The sequence below is a fragment of the Calypte anna genome, chromosome 17 (assembly GCF_003957555.1).
Source record: "Calypte anna isolate BGI_N300 chromosome 17, bCalAnn1_v1.p, whole genome shotgun sequence".
In the NCBI taxonomy this organism is placed as follows: Eukaryota; Metazoa; Chordata; class Aves; order Apodiformes; family Trochilidae; genus Calypte; species Calypte anna.
The window spans coordinates 1,994,156-2,014,191 of record NC_044262.1 but is presented as its reverse complement, the minus strand read 5'-3'; the positions used below and the strand labels follow the sequence as shown (position 1 = coordinate 2,014,191).

Genomic DNA, 20,036 nt, shown 5'->3' with positions numbered 1-20,036 from the left:
CTTCAAACCAGAAATTATTGTCAAACAAGTTTCAGTAACTCATACTCATTTTTCAACACATTTTTTCAGGTACAGCCATAGGGATGGCCATCAAATTTATTAAATAAGATACATTTTACATAAGCAGTGCTGACTGTTAACCAGAGGAATTTGTGCTGGGACTCATGCTGTTCAACATATTCATAAATGACCTGAAAATGAGAGTGAACAATGGAGCAAAAATCTGCTGATGATACTAACTAATTGAGGGAAGCAAAGAGAAGGGCTGAGAGGAACTGCAGAAGGATTTATGAGACAGACTGCCTTGACAATTAGAAGATGAAAAAATCTACAGACGGAGATACATGCAGAGGTAAAAAAAAAAAAGTACTGACTTTCCATATAAAACAAAAAGAACAAACAATTGCCAACAAAAGCAAGACCTTGATATGACAATAAGCAGTTCCTAGAAACAACCTGCTTTTTTGATTGCTAATAAGCTTTGAACTAATTATTAAGCAGAACACATAAAGACTTCCTGAAGTCATTGTATAAATCTAGCATGCACTTTTATCTTGAATTTTGTGTGCAGTCCATGTGCACTCTCTTCTATTACAGCTGCACAAGGCATGATGAAGCAATCCAAGAACTCTGCCTTTTGGAAAAGAAGTAACTGAAAACTTAGTGTGAGAAAATTGAGATAATGACTGAAATTCATATTGTCAGGAGTAACTTCAAGAAGATGCACAAAGAACAAGGTAGGGTTTATCTAGCGAAGGTAGAAAATGCCATGTTCAAATCAAGCAAAAGAGCATGGTACTGGAGAGAGCTGAGGAAATCCTTCCCAGCTGAGTGCTGTGGATTCAAGGAGTTTATACTTGCTTAAAGAGAGGGTGCACGAGTTCATAGAAGAGCAATCCACTGAGGGTCATTAATAATACAAAGACAGAAATTCTGGCCCAGGGAGCTTTTGCAGAATTCCTGAGTTCAAGTTATCCAGTTTCAGTAATTTAAAAACATTTAGCCACAAGAAAGAAACAAAATTCTACTTTCAGTGATGATTAAAGCTATCAGAAGTTCCATTTTTGAGCCAAAAAAGACCAGACAAAAAAGCAGCATTAACTCAAAACCAACACAAAACCAATTATCAACTATAAGCACTAACAAAACTACTGTCACACAGAAAGGTCTAAAGCAAAAAGGCTTGTGTCATGGATTTCTACTGAAGTCTGTGCAGTAAATCAACAGAATAAAATGTGAAAAGGCAAATAACTGAAGATTCTAAAAAGTCTACTGCAAACCAGATGAAGCTACTGATATGTTAGAGTGCTTACACATGCACATAAGGTGTTTTGGTTCTTTTTAGTTCCTTGAATACTTCAAGACTACACACCTAACATTCTTCTAAATTCTGAAGACATTGGTAGGACAATAAGCAAGCACATATTTGTAGTTTCAGCTGTCAGTCATGCAAAAAACTTCTGTAAGTCAGAGACCCTAGGCAGTGTATAACTTAAAATCTCCATATCTCATTTTTCTCTATATGAAATTAAATCTGCCTTGAGTGTTCCTGAGGTGCACAACATGCTACAATACTGCTTGTCAGCCAAAATGAGCTACAAATAAATAAGGTAATTGTTCACACTCACCTAAATATGGAATAGTAGGGACCATTTTTAAGCTCCTGATGTACTCTCGTGTCCTTTTATAATTATCTTCCTTAGACAGTAAATAGTCTAATTTCTCAAAGGTGGACTTGTCTTTGCGGTTCAAAAGCTACACAGAAAAACATGAATGAGATTATATGAGTTTAAGCTGCAAATCCACACAGAAAACAACAAATAATAATTTGTTCAATCACCTGCAATAAAGGCAAGCAAGCATAGTCAAGTTAGGATTAAATTAATCATTACCCAGCCCAATGTTTGAAAATGTGCTATCTGTTAAGGAAAAAAAAAAAAACCCAGGCAGTTCAGCATAAACCTTAAGCCATGAACAAATACAATTATTGTTTCTGAACAGTTTATCAAGGATCCACATACCACTACCTCAGAGTCTGGAAAAGCCTTAGCAGTATTTTTTTTTTTGAGGAAAACCATACACTATTATACAGTCTCATGTTTTGTCAGAATTTCTAAAATCATCTTGACTCCAAAAGCAGAAGTAGCAAGTGAGAATGTTCTAGCTAAAGCAAACTGTGCTATTTCAATAGTGCCTTATTAAAAGTATGACAAGACTTATTAAAAAAAAAAAGTAAGAACAGTACATCCCTGCAATACTTAAATCTTTTTTTCCTAACTGGACTAGATACAGGAAATCAGAAAGATTATTTAGCAATGCAAAAGATCCTAATGTCACAAGAAGATTGTCACAGAAAATATGCAACTGAAGCTATAAAAACACATTCCCTGTTTCAGCCACTTTTAGAAACACCGGCAGTATTTAAAAGATAATTTCAAAAGCCAATTGAATCAGAATGAGTGGAGAATTATGGCACTGTATGCTGGCTTCTGACAGCAGACAGCTGTTCCACAGCACATTCCATAATGCATCTCTTCCCCTGTAACATTCCGATTCCTGCACTACAGAGCCTGTGAGCCTTGGGTTTTTTCTAGAGAACTGTCAGCCCTCCCACTGTCATAAAAAACCCTGCAATGGATATGTGTGTTAACTGCTTTGTTTGGTCCTGCTCAAAACAGGACAGGCTTGACAGGAGTCATCAGTAAAACTGCACTGAGTATGTCACCCTGAGGCACTCTGAACAGCACGTGGCACACCAGTTACAGTACAGCTGTTAATAAAAAGTAGCATAAAAGGTACAAGAGTGAAAAGATTTTGTATTAATTTTGCTGTTTTCTTTCTAACAGGCACTAAGAATTCCTTGAGGCTCTAACTCTGTACTGTAGTGTATTTTTGAACTACTGTGCCTACAAAGAGCCTTACATCTCTAGATCTAAGTCCTGCAACACATTTATTATTCACACTCTTAGTTTCAAGACAGAGAAGACAGTAACTTACAGCCCAGGTCTTGGTCAGTCTGAAGATAGGTGCACTTTGCAGTGCTGAGACAACAGCCATAAGAGAGTGAAGGTTATTCAGCTCTAGAAGTTTCTAAAAAATGGAATAACTTTTAGCACATTGAAAAGAGAAGCAGCAGAAATTACTCCTGTGGCTGCATTAGTAAAATGCAATTTTTAAAAGATCGAAATACAAAGTCCTTACCAACAACTGCAAATAACATCATTCAATGCTGTCAATGTTCAAAATTCTGAAGGCACTTAGAATTTGCAAGTTTTCCAATCGTACTCCTCAAAACATTAGGCATTTCAGATGTAAGAATACAAACTGTGTTTAGTTTTAATTTGTTGTTTTCTAAGGCTGTTCCTTCAGGAACAACAACAACAACAAACTATTTAATGCATTGTGTTTTAAAATCATGCATAATTTTTGAAATTAAGTATTTCATCAAGCCCAAAACATCAAAGATAGTGATGACCCTCTGAGCATTAATACAATTTTTTATTTTGTATCCCATTTTACAGGACTGATTTTTCTCACTTCTATGTTCTTTAAAATTCACTCTGTATTGACAATTATTCAAAAAGAGATAATACTTTGGAAAAAAGCTGTTGTATCCTGCAAAATAGTTTCAGGCAGACAGAAAAATGGGAACTACTGTTCTGTAGCTTTTTCACAGATCTTAATAGAGGCTGGATTCATCCTTCATTGTTTAATTTATTCATTGCCCAGGAACATTTGAGGGAAATCTGGATTTTTCTTTAGAGGCAGAGGGAAAAAAAAAAAAAAGAGGGCAGTGTTTTAGTGTTTTTAGTGTTTTCCTTTTAGTTCTTATTTCTAAGAACAACCTAGCACCTTCAAGCTGACCATTCTCCAAGTATTTGCACTATGCATTTGTGCCAGGAACCTATTCAGATATATTCTCTTCTGCATAAGCACAAAACTGCTAAGTAAACTGACTGGCAATATTTACAGTACAGAAATAATAACAACAGACATCATACCTTTGTCTTACTCATGTGGTACAACATAGCAGACATGCTAAAAGAAAATGTTACCCTCCTCAATCCAACACTGGCTCATAGGAGTGTTGCAGAAACAAACAAAAAGCAAGAAAGATTTTTTGAATGATATATAAGTATAAGGAATTTGCACTTACTTTAGCTATTTTCACAAAATGGCTCAATATTTCTGCCCTTATTTTTAAGGTCTGTGCTGTTAATATTTCTCGTACAACCCAAAAGCTGACCTACAAAGTAAAGATATATAACTGAATTGATTTACAAAAAAAGGACTTTATTAGATCAAATATTTGTAAACTTTCACGCTGCTCTGGGGAGAAAACAGTGTAAGGAAAGAAAAGAGTTTGATCCAGTGAATTCTCAGTTGTAGAGCTGCAATTACCCAAAAGCATTACCACTGGATATAAGTAGTATAGAGGCAACACTAAGATAACTGAGCAGGTGAATCACAGAGAAAGAAGGAGAAGAACTGCTAACGCTGTACCATGACCTGTCAGCAAAAATCATTAGGAACTAATAACTAGAAATCAATGGTCTAGAGGAACAACAGAAAAATGTAGACAAAGCAACTGAAAAGAGGAACTATCATTTTAAAATCCTAATCTTCATTTATACAAATCATAAGTACCTGTTCATCACAGTAACAAGTCATTTACCTGGTTAAACCTGCTAGTAAAGGCAACAATATTTGGAGCAAGGATATGTTTTTCTTTCTTATTCCATCCACAGCTTGATAGTTCCTAGGAAACACATTTAAAAATTGTCTTAAAAATTAGTAATTAAAAAAAAAATAAATTAAAAGTCTAAAAACTGATACATAACTGATAAAAACAAACCAAGGAACAAAGACACTAGTTGTTCAAAGACAACTAGTCTAACCAAACACTTCTTTTTTTTACTGATGTTTGTAAGTGATATAATTCATATACTCTCCTGATACTAGAAAAAATGGACATCATTACTAACGTTCAGATACAGAGAGACGAAGCATTCAGTCACAAGTTTCATTCTGTATTGATTACTGCAGTTCAGGGCTCCCTTGTATTAACAAACCAGGAGCCACAGAAGTAAAGACTTTGCTAGTGCATCGTCTTACCTTTCAAAATGGAAGCTAAAGCCAAACACATCAATAAGCAGTATCACAACAAGTTAAACAGTACAAAATTAGCCATGCAACTACAGGTGGTAACCTAACTATTACTCCTGAATGTCATCCTCATTATTACAGTTAGTAAACCTTCCATGAAGAAACCACAGTTCACCATATTCGACCTCTAATTGTTTTTAATAAAATGTGAAATCTAAAACATTTGAACAACACAGTTTTGGAACTGTAATAGTATTGCATACTCGAGTTGAAAAAACCTAAATATCTGTATGTGATACTCCAATCAAGAAAATCTGTTGTTTGAAAAAGGCTGGACAGCAACAATATTAAGTCTGAAGGTTGCCTGGTCAGCTGGGGTTTGATTTTATTTTTTTGGCTGTTTTTTGAACCAGAAGAGTTAGCCAGACCTGACTGAAATACAGCAAGTACTTTAAAATATAGATTAGTACTTTGGTTCTAATAAAGCAAAAAGTTGCAAATAGGCCAGAGAGTTGGCAGTATCCGAAGATTTTCTGGATGCTCTTCTATTGCAATGACTACTTCAAAGTTAACCCAGTCTGAAATAATAATAACTGTTACAAATTCTGTAGTGTACCTATAAACACAACTAGTCAATTTCAATGAATAACAACAACACAGTTTCTGTGGCAAAAATGTTCACCTAAACTGCAAAATAGATAGTAGAAATTCCGGTGGGATCTATAAGATAAACAGAAGAGCTACAAAGCAGGTTTTCTCTTTAAATAAACTCTATTAAATTCTGCATCAATGTAAATTTGAAAGCATAGCTACAAATTTTATTTAGCCAGAAACAAAGCATCCACTTTCCAATAGTTATTTGAGGCAGTTCCAAATAGACAGCCAGGCTCTTTTTAACTACAGATTCAAGTTACCACACATCTGTTCAATCTTCATATTCAAACCTGACAAATGGTAGACACATACATACTGAAAATGAGTTCTCCATAACACCAGATCTAAATCACACTTCCGTTTTTAAAACCCAAAAGTGCAGTTTCAATAGAATTGTTGTTCAACTTTTTTAATGCAGGCTGTTAACTTTAAACGCCTTCACAGGAGAAGTCAGAGTGAGCCAAAGAGAATTCTGCCTCTGAAAAGCACTTGTACAATCTGATAAACAGAACACACTCTTAAGATGTTCTGCATGTTCCTCTGTGAACACCAGGAAAAGTCCTTCCAGTTCCAAACACTGTGTGTCCCAGTCTTCCAGAATTTAAGCCTTCTGCAAGCAAAACCACCAATTCTCATCTGTCAAGATAGACTCTCCACATGACTGGTGCAGATCTGGTCTTAAGAGACTGGAAATTTGATGTTTATATGGAAAAATTTCAGTCACCCTACTAGAGACAGCAAAACTTACACTTGTCTGAAAAATGGAAGAGGTCAGTAACCTACAGATATGAAGCAACAGCCACAGGGCTTGTGAGTAACAGTGGAAAATCCTCTGAATGGTAAAATCGTTTGACAAGGTTTAAAATTTGGACTGAATAGGAAGGTTGATAAGAGTAAGTGATCCAAGTTCCTCTGTTGATTTTTTTTTAACTGCTAAAACATACTGTGTTTTGAATCACACTTCATCTTTTTGCATGGCAGGGTGCAGGCAATTTCCTCAATGCATCAGCAACTTTCCAACCAAATATGCAAGACAGGACTGAAATTTGTGGAGACTGCAACTTCCAGGACTTAGAAAAACACAGCTGCTAAATAAACATACACAGAAATCTAGAATGTAAGTATAGTTACTCCTGCTGGAGAGCAAAGAATTATTAATCAAACATCCTCTTATTGAGCTCTTGCAAGGTAACATGTAGAAATGTTAAAACCTGGAGAAAAAACTATATAACACTCTTCCAAGGATGTGAACAGCTGAAGAAAACCTACCTCAGGCTGTATAGCTTTAAATACTGGCATATCCATCAATGTAATCTGGCTCTGCAATAAAGATATGATTTGAAATAATTTATTATGAAAAGCTAACAATCAGGTATTTACATCTGCCCCTTCCCAACTACAAACTGCACAGTCATGTTTTCACTGCAGACCAGCCCTGAGCTCAGCCTCCCCCCTCCATGCCAATTGACCATGAGTACAAACTCCACCACGCCGAGTGGCAACATGTCCCTGTATTCTCTTACATTTCCTGAGGAAGGTTCTCAGTACTTGCAGCACTCAAAGTTCTGAGATCAACACAAATTCTCTTGTGAAGACTACACACCATGTTCTCAGCTCTCTGTGGGCTTAACATTCACTCTCTTCTGATGAAATCAGACAGCTCTGTCCTTGCGTGATTTTACAGGCCTGTCTAAATTGTGGCTCTTCATTTTTAAAAGCAGTTCTTGGCTGTGGATCAACTGAGCTGGGATGAATAGCAGTGAAAGCCCCAGAACATTTTTTAAATTAGTTGATACAGATTTGCCAGCCAAGTATTTTTATATTTTTACCTTATAAAGCTCTCATGTGTGTACCCTGTATTAGTGTTAAAAAAGATCCATCAGACTTTGTTCCAAAACGACAAACTTAAAGGAAGAATGTAGGCATACCTCCAGCATTATTTTTTTTTTTGTGAATGGAGATTAAACACCCTTATGCCAAATGAGGAAAGCATCATTTTGATGCCCAGAATAATGAAAACATTTAACTAGGTTCAATAACTTTCATCCTCACTCCTCCCTGCTTCCCAGAGCAAGCTAGCATATAAATTAAAAGCAAGGGATGAAGCACAAGAATTGCACTGGACTTTTGCAAAGACTGCAGTTCTGCTTACAGTTTAGTACTGAAAACTTGTAATTAAGCAATGCAAATTGTTTCCTCCCTACACTCTTCTTTTCTGCTTTTAAGAAAATGATTTTCCTCAGGAACTAGTGTTTCAGCAGAAAACATGAGTGTTTAGGGTTTCAGTGAAAAAAAAAAAAGACTGTGGTTAACTAACATCTTAAAATCTATGCTAGGGTCTCCTAAAACACTAAAAAACCACAAACCAATGGCTTTACAAAAAAAAAGCTGTGTCAGGTCAGTACCAAACTTTTAGAACCCAAGACATGTTTATTTGTTGAGGTTTATATAATCAGAAATTTGTTTCCCAAAACACTGGAAGTTCACTTAAACAAACTTCTTTTTAAAGAAAGAAGTTTGATATATTTTTTAACATTCTGCCAGTCCTGAATATTATACAAGCTTAAAAGCAAAAAAATCCAATACAAATCAACCCCACATTTCTACTTACAGCAAACTCCTCAGGAGTTACTTTCAACACATCAAACACAACTGCATCGTAGCTTTTATTGGCAAAATCTGAACTTTGCCCTTCCAGAGAATCTGAGCTGCTACTACCCTACAAAGAAAAAATAGTAGGCTGATCTGCAGAAGGATGAATTTTATGTCAAATGAATAAATTGAATACATGTAAAAATATTAAGAAACAGTTTTTTAAAGCAGCACAACACAGCTGCCTTGTCTCCAAAGGGACAAAACAAAAAATGTTACAGAGCATTTTTATTAGTGGACGAGAAAATCCTCCCCCAAAATCTACTGAAATCTTTCTGACTGGCTCCATTTAGACTATACATTACATTGTTCTTAACTCATTAAGAATAAGCAACTACTGCAAGTTATGGAGGGTTACATGTCAAGAATGGTATCGAAAACTAAATGAGTAATCATCACCACCAGCAATAAATTATAGGTTGTGAACACTCAGAACCACAGAGTGTTCTAAAATGACTCTGTTGTCAAATACTACATCATTCCTAAGAAAAAGGACTGATGTGACTGGAAGTGAAAAGAGCTCCTGTGAAAGCTGAAACAAGCCAGAATTTCCATTTTGATACAGGAGGTAGCAAAAACCATGGAACTGTACCTCTGGAGTGGCGGAGGTGACCATCACATTGGCCATGAGGTCATTCCTTTTATACATGCTCTCCCCCAAGATGCAGGAAGTTTCAGCTCACCCAGTACTGCTGAGACAACATGATGAAAACAGAATTCCTGCAAACCAAATGTATTAATGCAAATAAATAAATAAAATTTATGACCCTGACTACAGAAGAAATTTTACTGAGAAAAAGAAAATTAAGAAGCAAGATGATCTTAGGAGCTAGAATTCCTCTCTTTCAGGTACCAGTGTGAAGCAGTAAAAGTCCTCATGCCAAGTCCTCATCTCCACTTCTAATGAACTCAAGAAATGCTGGGGGGAACAGGATTGTATTATTTTTCATTTATATTCAATTAATCCAAGAGATTAACTGACTGAAGAAATGTTGTTTTGTCACTTTCCCCAGCTCATCACTTGAATTAGTCTCGTAACTGGTGATTTAAGTTCCCCTTTAGCATTCTTATGTGCAAATCCTACTTGCAGCTGCTTGTGTACATCCACAAACCAAGAACTGCTTACATAATTACCAAGTTATCTACAGGCCTCATTAACTTTAAATCAAGAAAACAAACAGAATGGTTGTTTCCTCATTCCCCACAACAAACACAGAGGAAGACCATGGCAACCACTCCCACTTACTCCTCCTGCACATGAGCTCTTCTACTGAAATCTGCAGTTGCTCAAATGTGCAAGTAGTATTGTACTGACACTTCCCTTGCCCTCACCCTTTCCCACAGCACTGGTCACACAAACAAGAAAGTGCTGGGAAAGTCAGCAGCTGAGAACAAAAAACCAAAAATAACCTCTTATTTTACTTCCTTGAGAAAGAGGAGATCTGCAGCTTTCTGGTCATCCCAAAAAGGTCTTAAATGACAAAAAACAACTGTCCCTACCAACTCATGAGCATGTATGACACAAACCAGTAACTGTGCCTCAAATAATGCCAAAATCTCCACAGTAAAACAAGTCAAGAAGTTATTTCCTTTATCTTGTGTCCTGATAAAATTAACTCATATTTTAAGCACTGACAGACTGCAAAGTCTGGAGCTGCTCCTGTTAATAATCCTCAGAGATACTGAAGTGGAAAGCAGTTTTCATGATGTAATTCCTTTAAAACGTGGCATTTATATCAAGGCCGCAAAAATATTCTTGTCTCCTCTTTCTCTGCCTTTCTGACTAGGCTTTCCAGTGTGAGTGGGCTCAAAAATGCTCTGAAAGGGGAAAGAAAAATCCCATGTGATCTTGTATCCTGTCCAAAAGCAGTTTTACTCCAAGTTTTAATGTTCTCTAAACCAAAGAGACACAAAAGTACTTTACTATTTGAAACCAAAAGAACTAACATACTTTTGCCTTTCGACATTCAGCACTTAGAAAAAGCTTGCAAGATTAGAAACTTTCATAATAAAAAAAAACAAAATAGATTTTTTCCCCTAAATGTTTCAAATATAATACAAGAATTAAATATACATTGTCTTTCCCTATGTTCATAGGTTTATCCAAAATTCACATCTCCTATGAAAAGCTGCTTCTCTACATACCCATTTGCTTTGCTGCCTTGAAGTCGTAAGAAGAATTAAATAAAGTTTTTATCATTACAAAATCACTTGAGGATCTGAATTATTTCCAAGCCTGCTATTACAAAAGTGCTACTCTGCAAATTAAGTAACACTGGAGCTACCACTGAGTCTACTGTAAAAAAGGCTGTCAAGATTATACACAGAAAGATATTAAAACAATTAATACAAAAGCTGCTCCACCATGCTTGCAATTTTTCACTCCAACAAGATTGAAAAGCAATTTCTGATAATTATCAAGGGTCTAGTTTGTTGGCAACAAAAGGTAAAAAGCCACAAAAATTACTTCTGCTTCTTAAAAATTCCTTCAACTTGTTCTGGTTAATTATTAAAATGATGCATTATACAAACAGTGCTAAGAAAACAAAAACACCTTATCTGATTGTATGGAAAGTTCACATGCACATTGCAGTAGATCTTATGTATAGGTTGCCAGAAGCAGAGAGGGTAAATGATGATGCAAACATACGTACCACCAGAGGTTGTCTGTTCTTCTCTGCCAACTTAACAAACCCATTTAGATACATAGTTCCCTCTGAAGCAAAAATGAAGACAGTGCCAGAACAACTACACTGGAAAAAAAAAAAACAAAACCAAAAAATAAAGCACTACCATCAAAACTTGAGAGCAAAGGTAATCCCTATTTCAGCATTTGTCATCTATGGCACAAAAGTGACACTCTCTGAGAGCAGAAATGCAAATTAAACATTTCTGTTAACAACATTCATGTAGTCAAGTGACAATGACCTTAAGTTCATACTCATTACTAGTTATTCAACTCACAAGAAAATCACTGACTCCTGAGCACAAGATACCACCTCTGACAAATGTTCTTTCTTCAGCTTAAATTAGCTGCACAACTCATTTAGTGAAGCCAAAGAGCATTAGGGCCCTGTTTGTCTGCTGATAAACTTGATTGGAACCAACAGAGGTCACCTATTTGTCTCCTTTTCTACCAACCAGACAAACCTAGAGTCTCAGCTGCTCCTCAGAAACCATGCCTTCCAGAATTTGGTATCAAACATCAGAATGGGTAGCTGCAAACAAACAGGTTAAGGGAATGAAGAATACTGAAATAATCTTGCTCCCTACCTCCAGCAAGATCAATGGGATACTACCCCACTTCACTGGCAACTGCCCATGGACACATTAACAATAGAGATTCATATTAAATCCTGAGTTGTTTTCCATCATTGCACTACTTTTCCTCTTTCTTCATTCCAAAACTATGAGTCCAGATGTTCACAATTAGAATGTTTCTTTCCTTGATGAACCATGAAAAAAATCACATTGTGATGCTATGGGTGTGGAGTACAAATAATAATATGTTGGCACTCTGGAAGAGGTAAATGGTACTGTATTATGAAACAATAATGTAGTTATAGTTGTGCCTCTGTGCTGGCACTCAAGACACTAATGTGAAACTTGGATTATCATCTACATCAAATCAGCCCAGAGGTTTGTAAGAGGAAAGAAAAAAGTCCCATATTTTTTGCTACAGCTAAATAAAGAGAAAAAGGTAATTAGCACCAAGGTATCTGTCCAAACCAGGACAGTATCTAAAGCCACATGTTGCTTGATCTCCCTATACCTTAAAAAAGCAAATTTTCAAAATCCTTTTAAGTCCGAGGATTTTAGAGCTCCTTTGTCATTGCAATGACTCTGCAAGTCACTCTGGAAGTATTTCTAAAGAATTTCTTTAAATCTTTCAAACAAGCAGCTGCTGAGAGCTATGTGGATATTTAGCAGAGCATCTCCTCCTCCAAGTTTAGACCACTGAAACACTACATCATATCTTCACGTTCCTGAGTGCTCCTGTTCAGTAAAGCATAACCTCTCAAACTCCATTTCTCACTTACATACAAGTTCTGCAAAGTGGAGACGAAAAGGATCACATCTCCTATAGCAAAGGCAGAAATGATCCATGAACCACACTTCTTCAGAAAATAGCAATCTTTTGTATGCCATCCTGAGCCTTTTCATGACCTACAAGGCATACACAAATGCACAGATGAGACAGGGCTGTCAAGTTGCCTCAGTAGTCACTGAGCTGCCTCAGTAGTCACAATGCTTTCTATGAAAAAAACTTTTCACTTCAAAAGTCCTTTTGAAATAATTCAACATTAGACATTGGTGGCCATCTTGTACAACCATGAAGAATTCTAAAGTATTCAAAAGCATAGATTTATACAATAATTGCCTACTAACAGTTTAGTAAGAAAAAAAAGCAATTAGGCTATAGAAGATTAAAAAGCCATTACATTTATATGACTAGAGAGCCTGCCAAGAGAAAACTCTCTTGTGTATTTTCATTATCCATTTCACTGGAATGTCCCCAATATGCTTCATTATGCTTTAGGGAACACTACCACCTATAGATAAAACATGCCATGAACAATTTAGTAATTTCATGTATATTTTTGACTGAGAAACTTCTTGCTACGGTTAATTAATAAAAATGAAAATATTATTACAACTTGGCACATACATTCCTATATTGGGCTGTGACAAGATCCCATGAAAACACACCTTCTGAAGGAAAACAGCACTCCAGTGTTTAACGCAGCAACTTGTAACTGTAACTGCTGAACCACCAGCACAAACACAGAAGTTGAGCAGAACTAGCAAAGTGCATCCCAGATTTAGGATCACTAGACCTGTCAATCTTCAACAGATTAAAAAGGATTTTAACCAAAACCACTATAAACATTACTAAGGGTCTGTGGATTAACTACACGCTACCCTATCTGACCACAAACTGCAATTACCAAAATAAATAAATATTCCTGAGCAAACAGGCTGAAAAACTGACTGGTGCAGCACCTCTCAAACAATCAAGTCTAACTCATGAAAACGCAGATGCTAAGTTGGTTTCTTTTACTAAAACTGTCTCACTCTTCTACTCTAGTGCATGTGCACTCAAGTAAGTTCCATCATAAGGAGAGAAGAAGCTGCTGTAAGAAACAGCTTCAGAAACCAGGTCTTTGGGTTTTATAAATACACAAATAATGTGAATTATACCTAAAAGTAGGTTAGACACAACATCTGAAGCTCTGGTCATGACTTTATGATATGCTCTACTTAAATGAATAATAATGACTTTAAGCTACTCCAAAAAAAAGAAATCTAGTATCCTTTCCTGCCACTTGGAATCCCTCATTCTATGTCAATCTTAAAACCCTATGGACTCTCCTCTCCAGATAACTAGTTTTTGAACGCTTCGGTTTTCAATGTTCCACTAGGTGGCAGTGACTCTTAACTTATTACAGGTCTGTTTTCAAAATGTCTTAAATCTTTTGGTTTAATATGTAATAACTCAGAAAAGAAAATGTACTCATCTTTGATACATTAAGGAATTTAAATGGAAGAAAGTGCTTTCTAGGTTTTCAGATTTTTATGGAATTACTCTGTGAACACATTTTAAAGCATCTCATGTAAAAATAATGGAAATACAGAGAAAGTGTCACAACTTTGTTGAGGTGAAGTCACTCAGAAGACAATGCCAGATTGCACTGTACCTATGTCCTGATGAACAGAATCTACTCAGGGTTGTACAATAATTTATCCCGTAGAGTTTCCATCATCCCAAACTACTTTCATACTTGTATTAATTTTGCTGAAACATTTTGATTGAACAAGCAAATATTTTGGAAGAGATTTGCAAAGTGTAGGAGGCAGTGATTACCATTACTACCTTGCCCATGATTAACCTATACTCCAATTATCAAAATGTTCATGTAGGAACATGAACATGTCCCTTTAGCATCAAGAGTTATTCACTACAATTACAGACATGTTCCTTCACTGCTTCACCTGCACAGTTAGTTCAGAAAGCCTGCTGTCAACTCTCAGGCTGGGTAATATGCTCGATCTTAATAACTGCCTTTTTACAGAACCACTGAGGCTGGAAGGGCTCTCCTGGCTGCAGCCAACAAATAACCAGTAAGGAGGGGAGAAAAAAAACAAGCAAGACATGAAGTGGAGAGTACTTTAAATTCCCTTTTCCTCCCCATTTTTCATTGAACTAATGCTGAGCACTGTTGCAGCAAAGGTCAATTTACAGTAGTCCTAGGACCCTTAATCACTGATGTTTTTGTGTGAGACACAACGGGGAAGGTGAACCAAAGCAAAAGCTTTGGTGACTATTTATTTAAGCAAGTAAAATAATGGTTGCTATCCAGGAACCAACCAGTTCTTCAGGTCTGATTCCTTCAGGTTGTTAACTAGAAAAATGTTGGGTCCTGGTGAAAGTATTTCTAGGTTAGCAATGGTAACAACAGAAGCAAAAGCTGTCCTTAACAAAGTACAAATAATTAAAAAACCCCACAAGTTAATATAATACTATCTTGATCCACATCAAAACAGAGCAGCAGCTCTCTTTCTAGCAGAAGTCCTCCCTCAAAAGCCCTCCAAACAAGTCTGAAAACTTGAGTAGGTTAGGACAACATCCATGTTTATAAGAGTTATACTTCAGTGGAAACTCAATAAAATATTCACAGGAAAAATATGTATGTGCTGAATTATAGCATGATACTGCCTTGACTATAAATTGATTTCAGGTTCTCTAGACTGAAGAGAACTGGCAGACACTTCTGTAGTCTCTAGTATCAAACATAAGTGAAAACAGGAAAATAACCTACTTTAATTACAGATGCAAACTTACAGTGGAATAAGGTAGATCTGCACTCACTCAACCCATTTTGATGCACACTGCCATCAATTTGTTGTTGAATCCAGCAGGCTTATCTCTTGTTTAACAGCATGGCATTCCTGTAAATTAACAGTAAGCAGCATTATGGTCACATTTATCACATAGATTACATAAACCAGTTCTTCTCAAACTGTGCATTCCTTACCCAAAACGTGCACTCTGGTATTTTTGTTCTTTGCTCTCCCTCCCAGCTTTGATGGCCAGCTCCCCATTCTAGTTTAATTGGTATATGAAAAATCCCAAAACTCAAAGGAATCAGTGAATACATCAGAGAGAGAAGGGCGACAAATTAGGAATTTCATAATCAAGAAATATCCAAATATGTACTTGGTAATCTTTCTTGCTCTGCAAAATGAACACAAGGTCCAAGCTGATAAGGGTTTGCCTACTGATTTTAATCACTTTTTTCAAGGTGCTTTATGACTGCTAATCTTTCTCACTTCATTCTCCTCAAGATTTCAAGAAACAAAGCACAATGGACACAAAACCAATCATTTTCCTCTCTATGTATCAGCAAATGAGGCCACAGCTCTTCCACCAAATATGATCAAAGCAAACTATAACACTTTCATGTAACTGTTTTGGTGATATTTAAGACATAGCCCTTCCCCTTTTCTCCTCTTTTGCCTTAAACCAACTTTTGTAACAGCTAATATCTAAGAAAAGGATGCATCAAATGAGAAAAAAAATCTCATGGACACTTTCACGTGGAAAATGACATGAAAATCCAATATAGCCCTTGCTGCTTTGATAAAGGTAAAAATCAGGGCAGATCACATGCTGCTATTACTACGCCTCTACCAGAGTCTGTTCTTCTGTCATTAAATAACCTCCCCTGGAAAAAAGTGTATCTTCTCCTCTTTAAAAACATGTGATTGCTACTGTTATCAAAGGAAGCTGTAATTTGCTGGGAAATTAGTGTTCTCTTCATATACTCTGAACTCACCCAAACTCAGAGTGGGCATATAGCAGGTATTGCCCACAGGAGCAAATGCTACTTGTTCATAAAATAGTCAAAATGGCAAGTTATAACTGTGTTAGTATCCACTTAAGTATTCCAACCAAAATCACAGACATAATGTATGTTCATCTCAGCTTTGTCAATAAGATTTGTTCCCTGGCAGTTGTTTTTTCCCTAGTTTTTGTGTGTGTGTCTGTGAAGCCCACTCTATTCTGTCTACTTCTTTCACTCTCACTGCCTTTGAAAATTATTTTTCCAAGGAAAATTTTGATCCATCTAAAAACCAATTGCCTTTGCAAACTCTGTGCTGGCAGTCTCCAGTGCACCTGAATTTTCCAATTAAGCAGCATTAATTCTTTCTGTTTCTCCACCCCCCCCCCCATGCTGTTAATGGTCAAAAGTCATTAAACATTACAAGTAAAAAAGCAATCTTCACTGTTCACCTTTGCAATTCATGGTTAGAAAGATATCATAACCTCTCTCAGACATCTTCTGTAGGCTGAGGGTTCCTAGTCAAGTGATAGTTTACTCCAAGTCAGCCACATCCTTCACTTAAGCCCCACTGCCCCTCTCAGTAGCTCCTGCAGTTTTCTCACTCACTTTTGATGATGGGGGCAGAATGCCACACACTGTTAAATGCCACACCCTCTCTGTACTTGTCCTTTGGTCGCTCATGGAAATCCCTACCAATCCCACTTTTTTGATGTTCCATAGACTTCTCTTGCCTATGCTGAAACAAACATTTACCGTTTGTGTTTAAGACCCTACTTGACCCTGCATTTAATCAGTCAGGCCTATCTTGCTCTTTGAGCCTCTCATCAAAAAATTCTGAGATCATTTTTACTGCTAATTTTGAGGCACTCAGAACTCTTACCTTTCTTTTTTAAAAAAGGACATAAAAAATGTGCATTTTAATCTAGTAAAATGTATTCCAGAAGTTCAGTGGAGGATGTGGCCAAACCCTGAGGGTTTTCCTCTGGCCCTCCCATTACCCTGCCCTTAGACCAGTTGCACTGCCTATCGAGTCTGGACAAGCACAGCACTGCTCGCATCCTTATGGCCAAGAAGTAACTGCCCCATCCCCAGCAGTGTTCCAGGAGAGCCTGGATGGGGCTTGGAGCTACTTGCTCTAGAAGGAGTTGGAACTAGATTACAAGGTTCATTCGTTCCAAATCCCTTCTGTGACTGTCGTTTCATTACACCTTCTAGCCTTGAAAATACAACCGCTTGGGCACACACCGCCTCGGAGGCGCCCAGCGAGCAGCGGCTGCCGGCAGCGCGGGGAACGGGCCCAGAGCGCGGGCGGGCACAGCAGCGGCGATGGCACCAGCGCCTGCGGGCGGCCCGTTCCCGAGGGGCCAGTTCTCGAGGGCCAGCCTGGCCGGGCCGCCTGCCTCAGCCAGAGACCGTGGTGGCGCCCACGGGGAGGGGCCTCTCGGCGGAGACCGCGTCCCCTCCGTCCGCGCACCTGTCGAGGCCCCGCCACCGCTGCCGGCGGAGACGAGCTGCGGCCCACGCCGCGTTCCCTGTGCCTGCGGGGGGCCGCAAGCCGCTGGCTCCTCGCAAGCGGCGCGCACCTGTAGGGGAGGCTGCCGGCCTGGCCCCTCGCCGCAGAGCTCCGTCCGTGGCACACTCCCGGTGCAGGAACGGCGGCAGCCGGGCCCGCAGCCCGGTGGGGCGGGACCAACCGGGGCGGGGGGAAAGGACGGTGGCCGGGTCCCACCCGGTCCCGGCGGGAGAGAACACGTCTCACCTGTCCTGGGATAGCCGCCCACAGCTTCGCTCAGGAGCCCTCTCAGCGCGAGAACCCCGCCGTACCGAGGTAGGAGCCCCCCGCAGCACCTCAGGCCGCTGCCGCACCGAACCGCCGCCGCCGAGGCCGGGGCCCAGACTGACAGGTCCTCGGGCCAATCCCTGCTCCCCATGGGTGGGCCCACCAATCAGGTGCGGGGCGGGGCGGGACGTAGGAGCGCGCAGACACTGCGCAGGAGCCGCCGCAGGTGCCTCGCGTCCTTGGCCGCCTCCCTGGGGTCTGAGGGCCCAGCCTGGCCCGGCTGGCAAGGGCGCTGCCGCGGTCCGGTCAGCGGCTCCTGGGCCGAGGCGGACCGCAGCGTTAGGGCGCTAGGGAAGGGGCAGTCTGGGCCCCTGTGGGGACCGGTGTCCTCTCCGCCGAACGGCCGGTCCCAGCGCGCACGGCGGGACGAGGCCGAGTCTGCGCAGAGGAGGGAAACGAGTTGTTTATCCGCCCGTCACCTGGTGCGACAGGGACTGCAACCCGCCTTCCCCGGTACCTCAGCGAACATCTCAACTCCCCCAAAGCAGGCCCTGGTGCTGAAGGTTAAACGGGGCTCTCTGGGTTTCCTGAGGAGACATTATCCCCCAGCTACGAACGGTGACATTTGCCCTACTCTGAATGCTGGAGCTGTCAGAGGGGTACAGGGACCTTCAGTTCTTGAAGCTACCTGGCAAGAGGAGGGTTGACCTTTCCTGGAATAACCTCTGCTCCTAAAGCCGTGGGCAGTGGGCAGGTTCGACAGGCATCGCTGCAGGGAAAACGCTCCCTAAATCGGTAGCTACATGTAGGATTGCTTCCAGTCCATCAGACTGAACTGAAGGTTTGTACCTGAGTGAACAAAAGCCTAAGGAGGGTTTTGGCAGACTGCATGATGTCTAGAATACATTTAGTTCTTTCCAGTTTCCTAATTACCAAAGATCTTCAATGAGTATTAAATTCAGAGCAGTTTAAATATCTTCAGACATCCCAATTAAACGTGTATAAGCTCTCTTTCCCTAGCAAAAGTACTCATTTTCAGACTAAACTATAAAAAGAAATGTAAACATTTATTTGGAGTCTGCTTGTGACTACTGATACGTACAACTCCAATATACATGTTGAAGCTAAATGCACTATATGGAAATGTATTTTCCTTCCCCCCCCCAGTGGCTGGAGAATGGAAATGTTTTTGTAATTTAGTAGACATAAGCTATTATTTACTTATTAGAGTTTATTCTATTGGTACTGCTAAGCTACATACACTTTCCCCAGGTTTACAGCATCAGCTTTCACTAGAGAAGAGTACTGAATTCTATGGCAAAATATTTTCCAAACAAACCAAACATAAAATCTGAAAGCCAGTTACTCCTTTTCCTAATAACAATGAGATTTTAAAACAATTTCCAAACTGATGCTTTAAGTACTGCAAAGAGGTACCATCCAGTGCCAGAGTAGGACTGGTGCCTTAGAGAAAGCAGGACTGCCCTGCTAAGAATAGAATTACTCAGCTAATGCTCCTGTTGAAGGAATCAAAGGAAATTAAGACTGGAAACTTTATTTTTTTGTTTTGTTTCAGGTTTCTGCTATGTACTGCACCAGAAATTATCCCCACACAACCCATATTTTAAACAATTGGCCAGCACCCTCTAGTGGAAAAGACAAGAGGCATACAGAAGATTTAGAGTTGTATTGTGCTGCATTAATTGAGGAGGTTGGCAAAATGCATAGCTGAGTAGTGTTACTTTTGACAATGCCATTAGCCATATAATTTCCCAGAACACTGATGGAATGTTTCTGTCTGTATTTTAACTGACATTCGAGTGAGTATTTGATTTCAAATTTTTCCTAAATTCATGCACAATACAATTGGAATGTGCTGTTTCATATACTTAATGAAATGTAGCATTAATGGGATCAGGCTCCATTCCATCCCACATCTTTATTGCTGAAAGAACATTAATTGTATAATATGTTCACTGGGTGTTCTAACTTCCCCT

The 20,036-nt window shown here is 39.0% G+C and overlaps 1 protein-coding gene across 2 annotated transcripts in view; it reads right to left on the bottom strand.

Annotated features, from left to right (window-relative positions):
- Positions 1-18,216, bottom strand: part of RALGPS1 (Ral GEF with PH domain and SH3 binding motif 1) — a 67,062-nt gene extending 48,846 nt beyond the window's left edge. The window contains exons 1-10 of one of the 2 annotated variants that reach the window (XM_030461227.1): positions 18,019-18,216; positions 15,257-15,363; positions 11,067-11,165; positions 9,005-9,132; positions 8,372-8,479; positions 7,030-7,080; positions 4,676-4,759; positions 4,157-4,246; positions 2,998-3,090; positions 1,629-1,755 (exon numbers count right to left, since the gene is read on the bottom strand). In XM_030461227.1, the coding sequence (XP_030317087.1) occupies positions 1,629-1,755; positions 2,998-3,090; positions 4,157-4,246; positions 4,676-4,759; positions 7,030-7,080; positions 8,372-8,479; positions 9,005-9,061 (610 nt within the window). In that variant the 5' untranslated portion in view covers positions 9,062-9,132; positions 11,067-11,165; positions 15,257-15,363; positions 18,019-18,216. The remainder of the gene's footprint in view (positions 1-1,628; positions 1,756-2,997; positions 3,091-4,156; positions 4,247-4,675; positions 4,760-7,029; positions 7,081-8,371; positions 8,480-9,004; positions 9,133-11,066; positions 11,166-15,256; positions 15,364-18,018) is intronic. The other variant, XM_030461229.1, reaches the window with a different exon arrangement.
- Between the last annotated feature and the right edge of the window lie 1,820 nt (positions 18,217-20,036).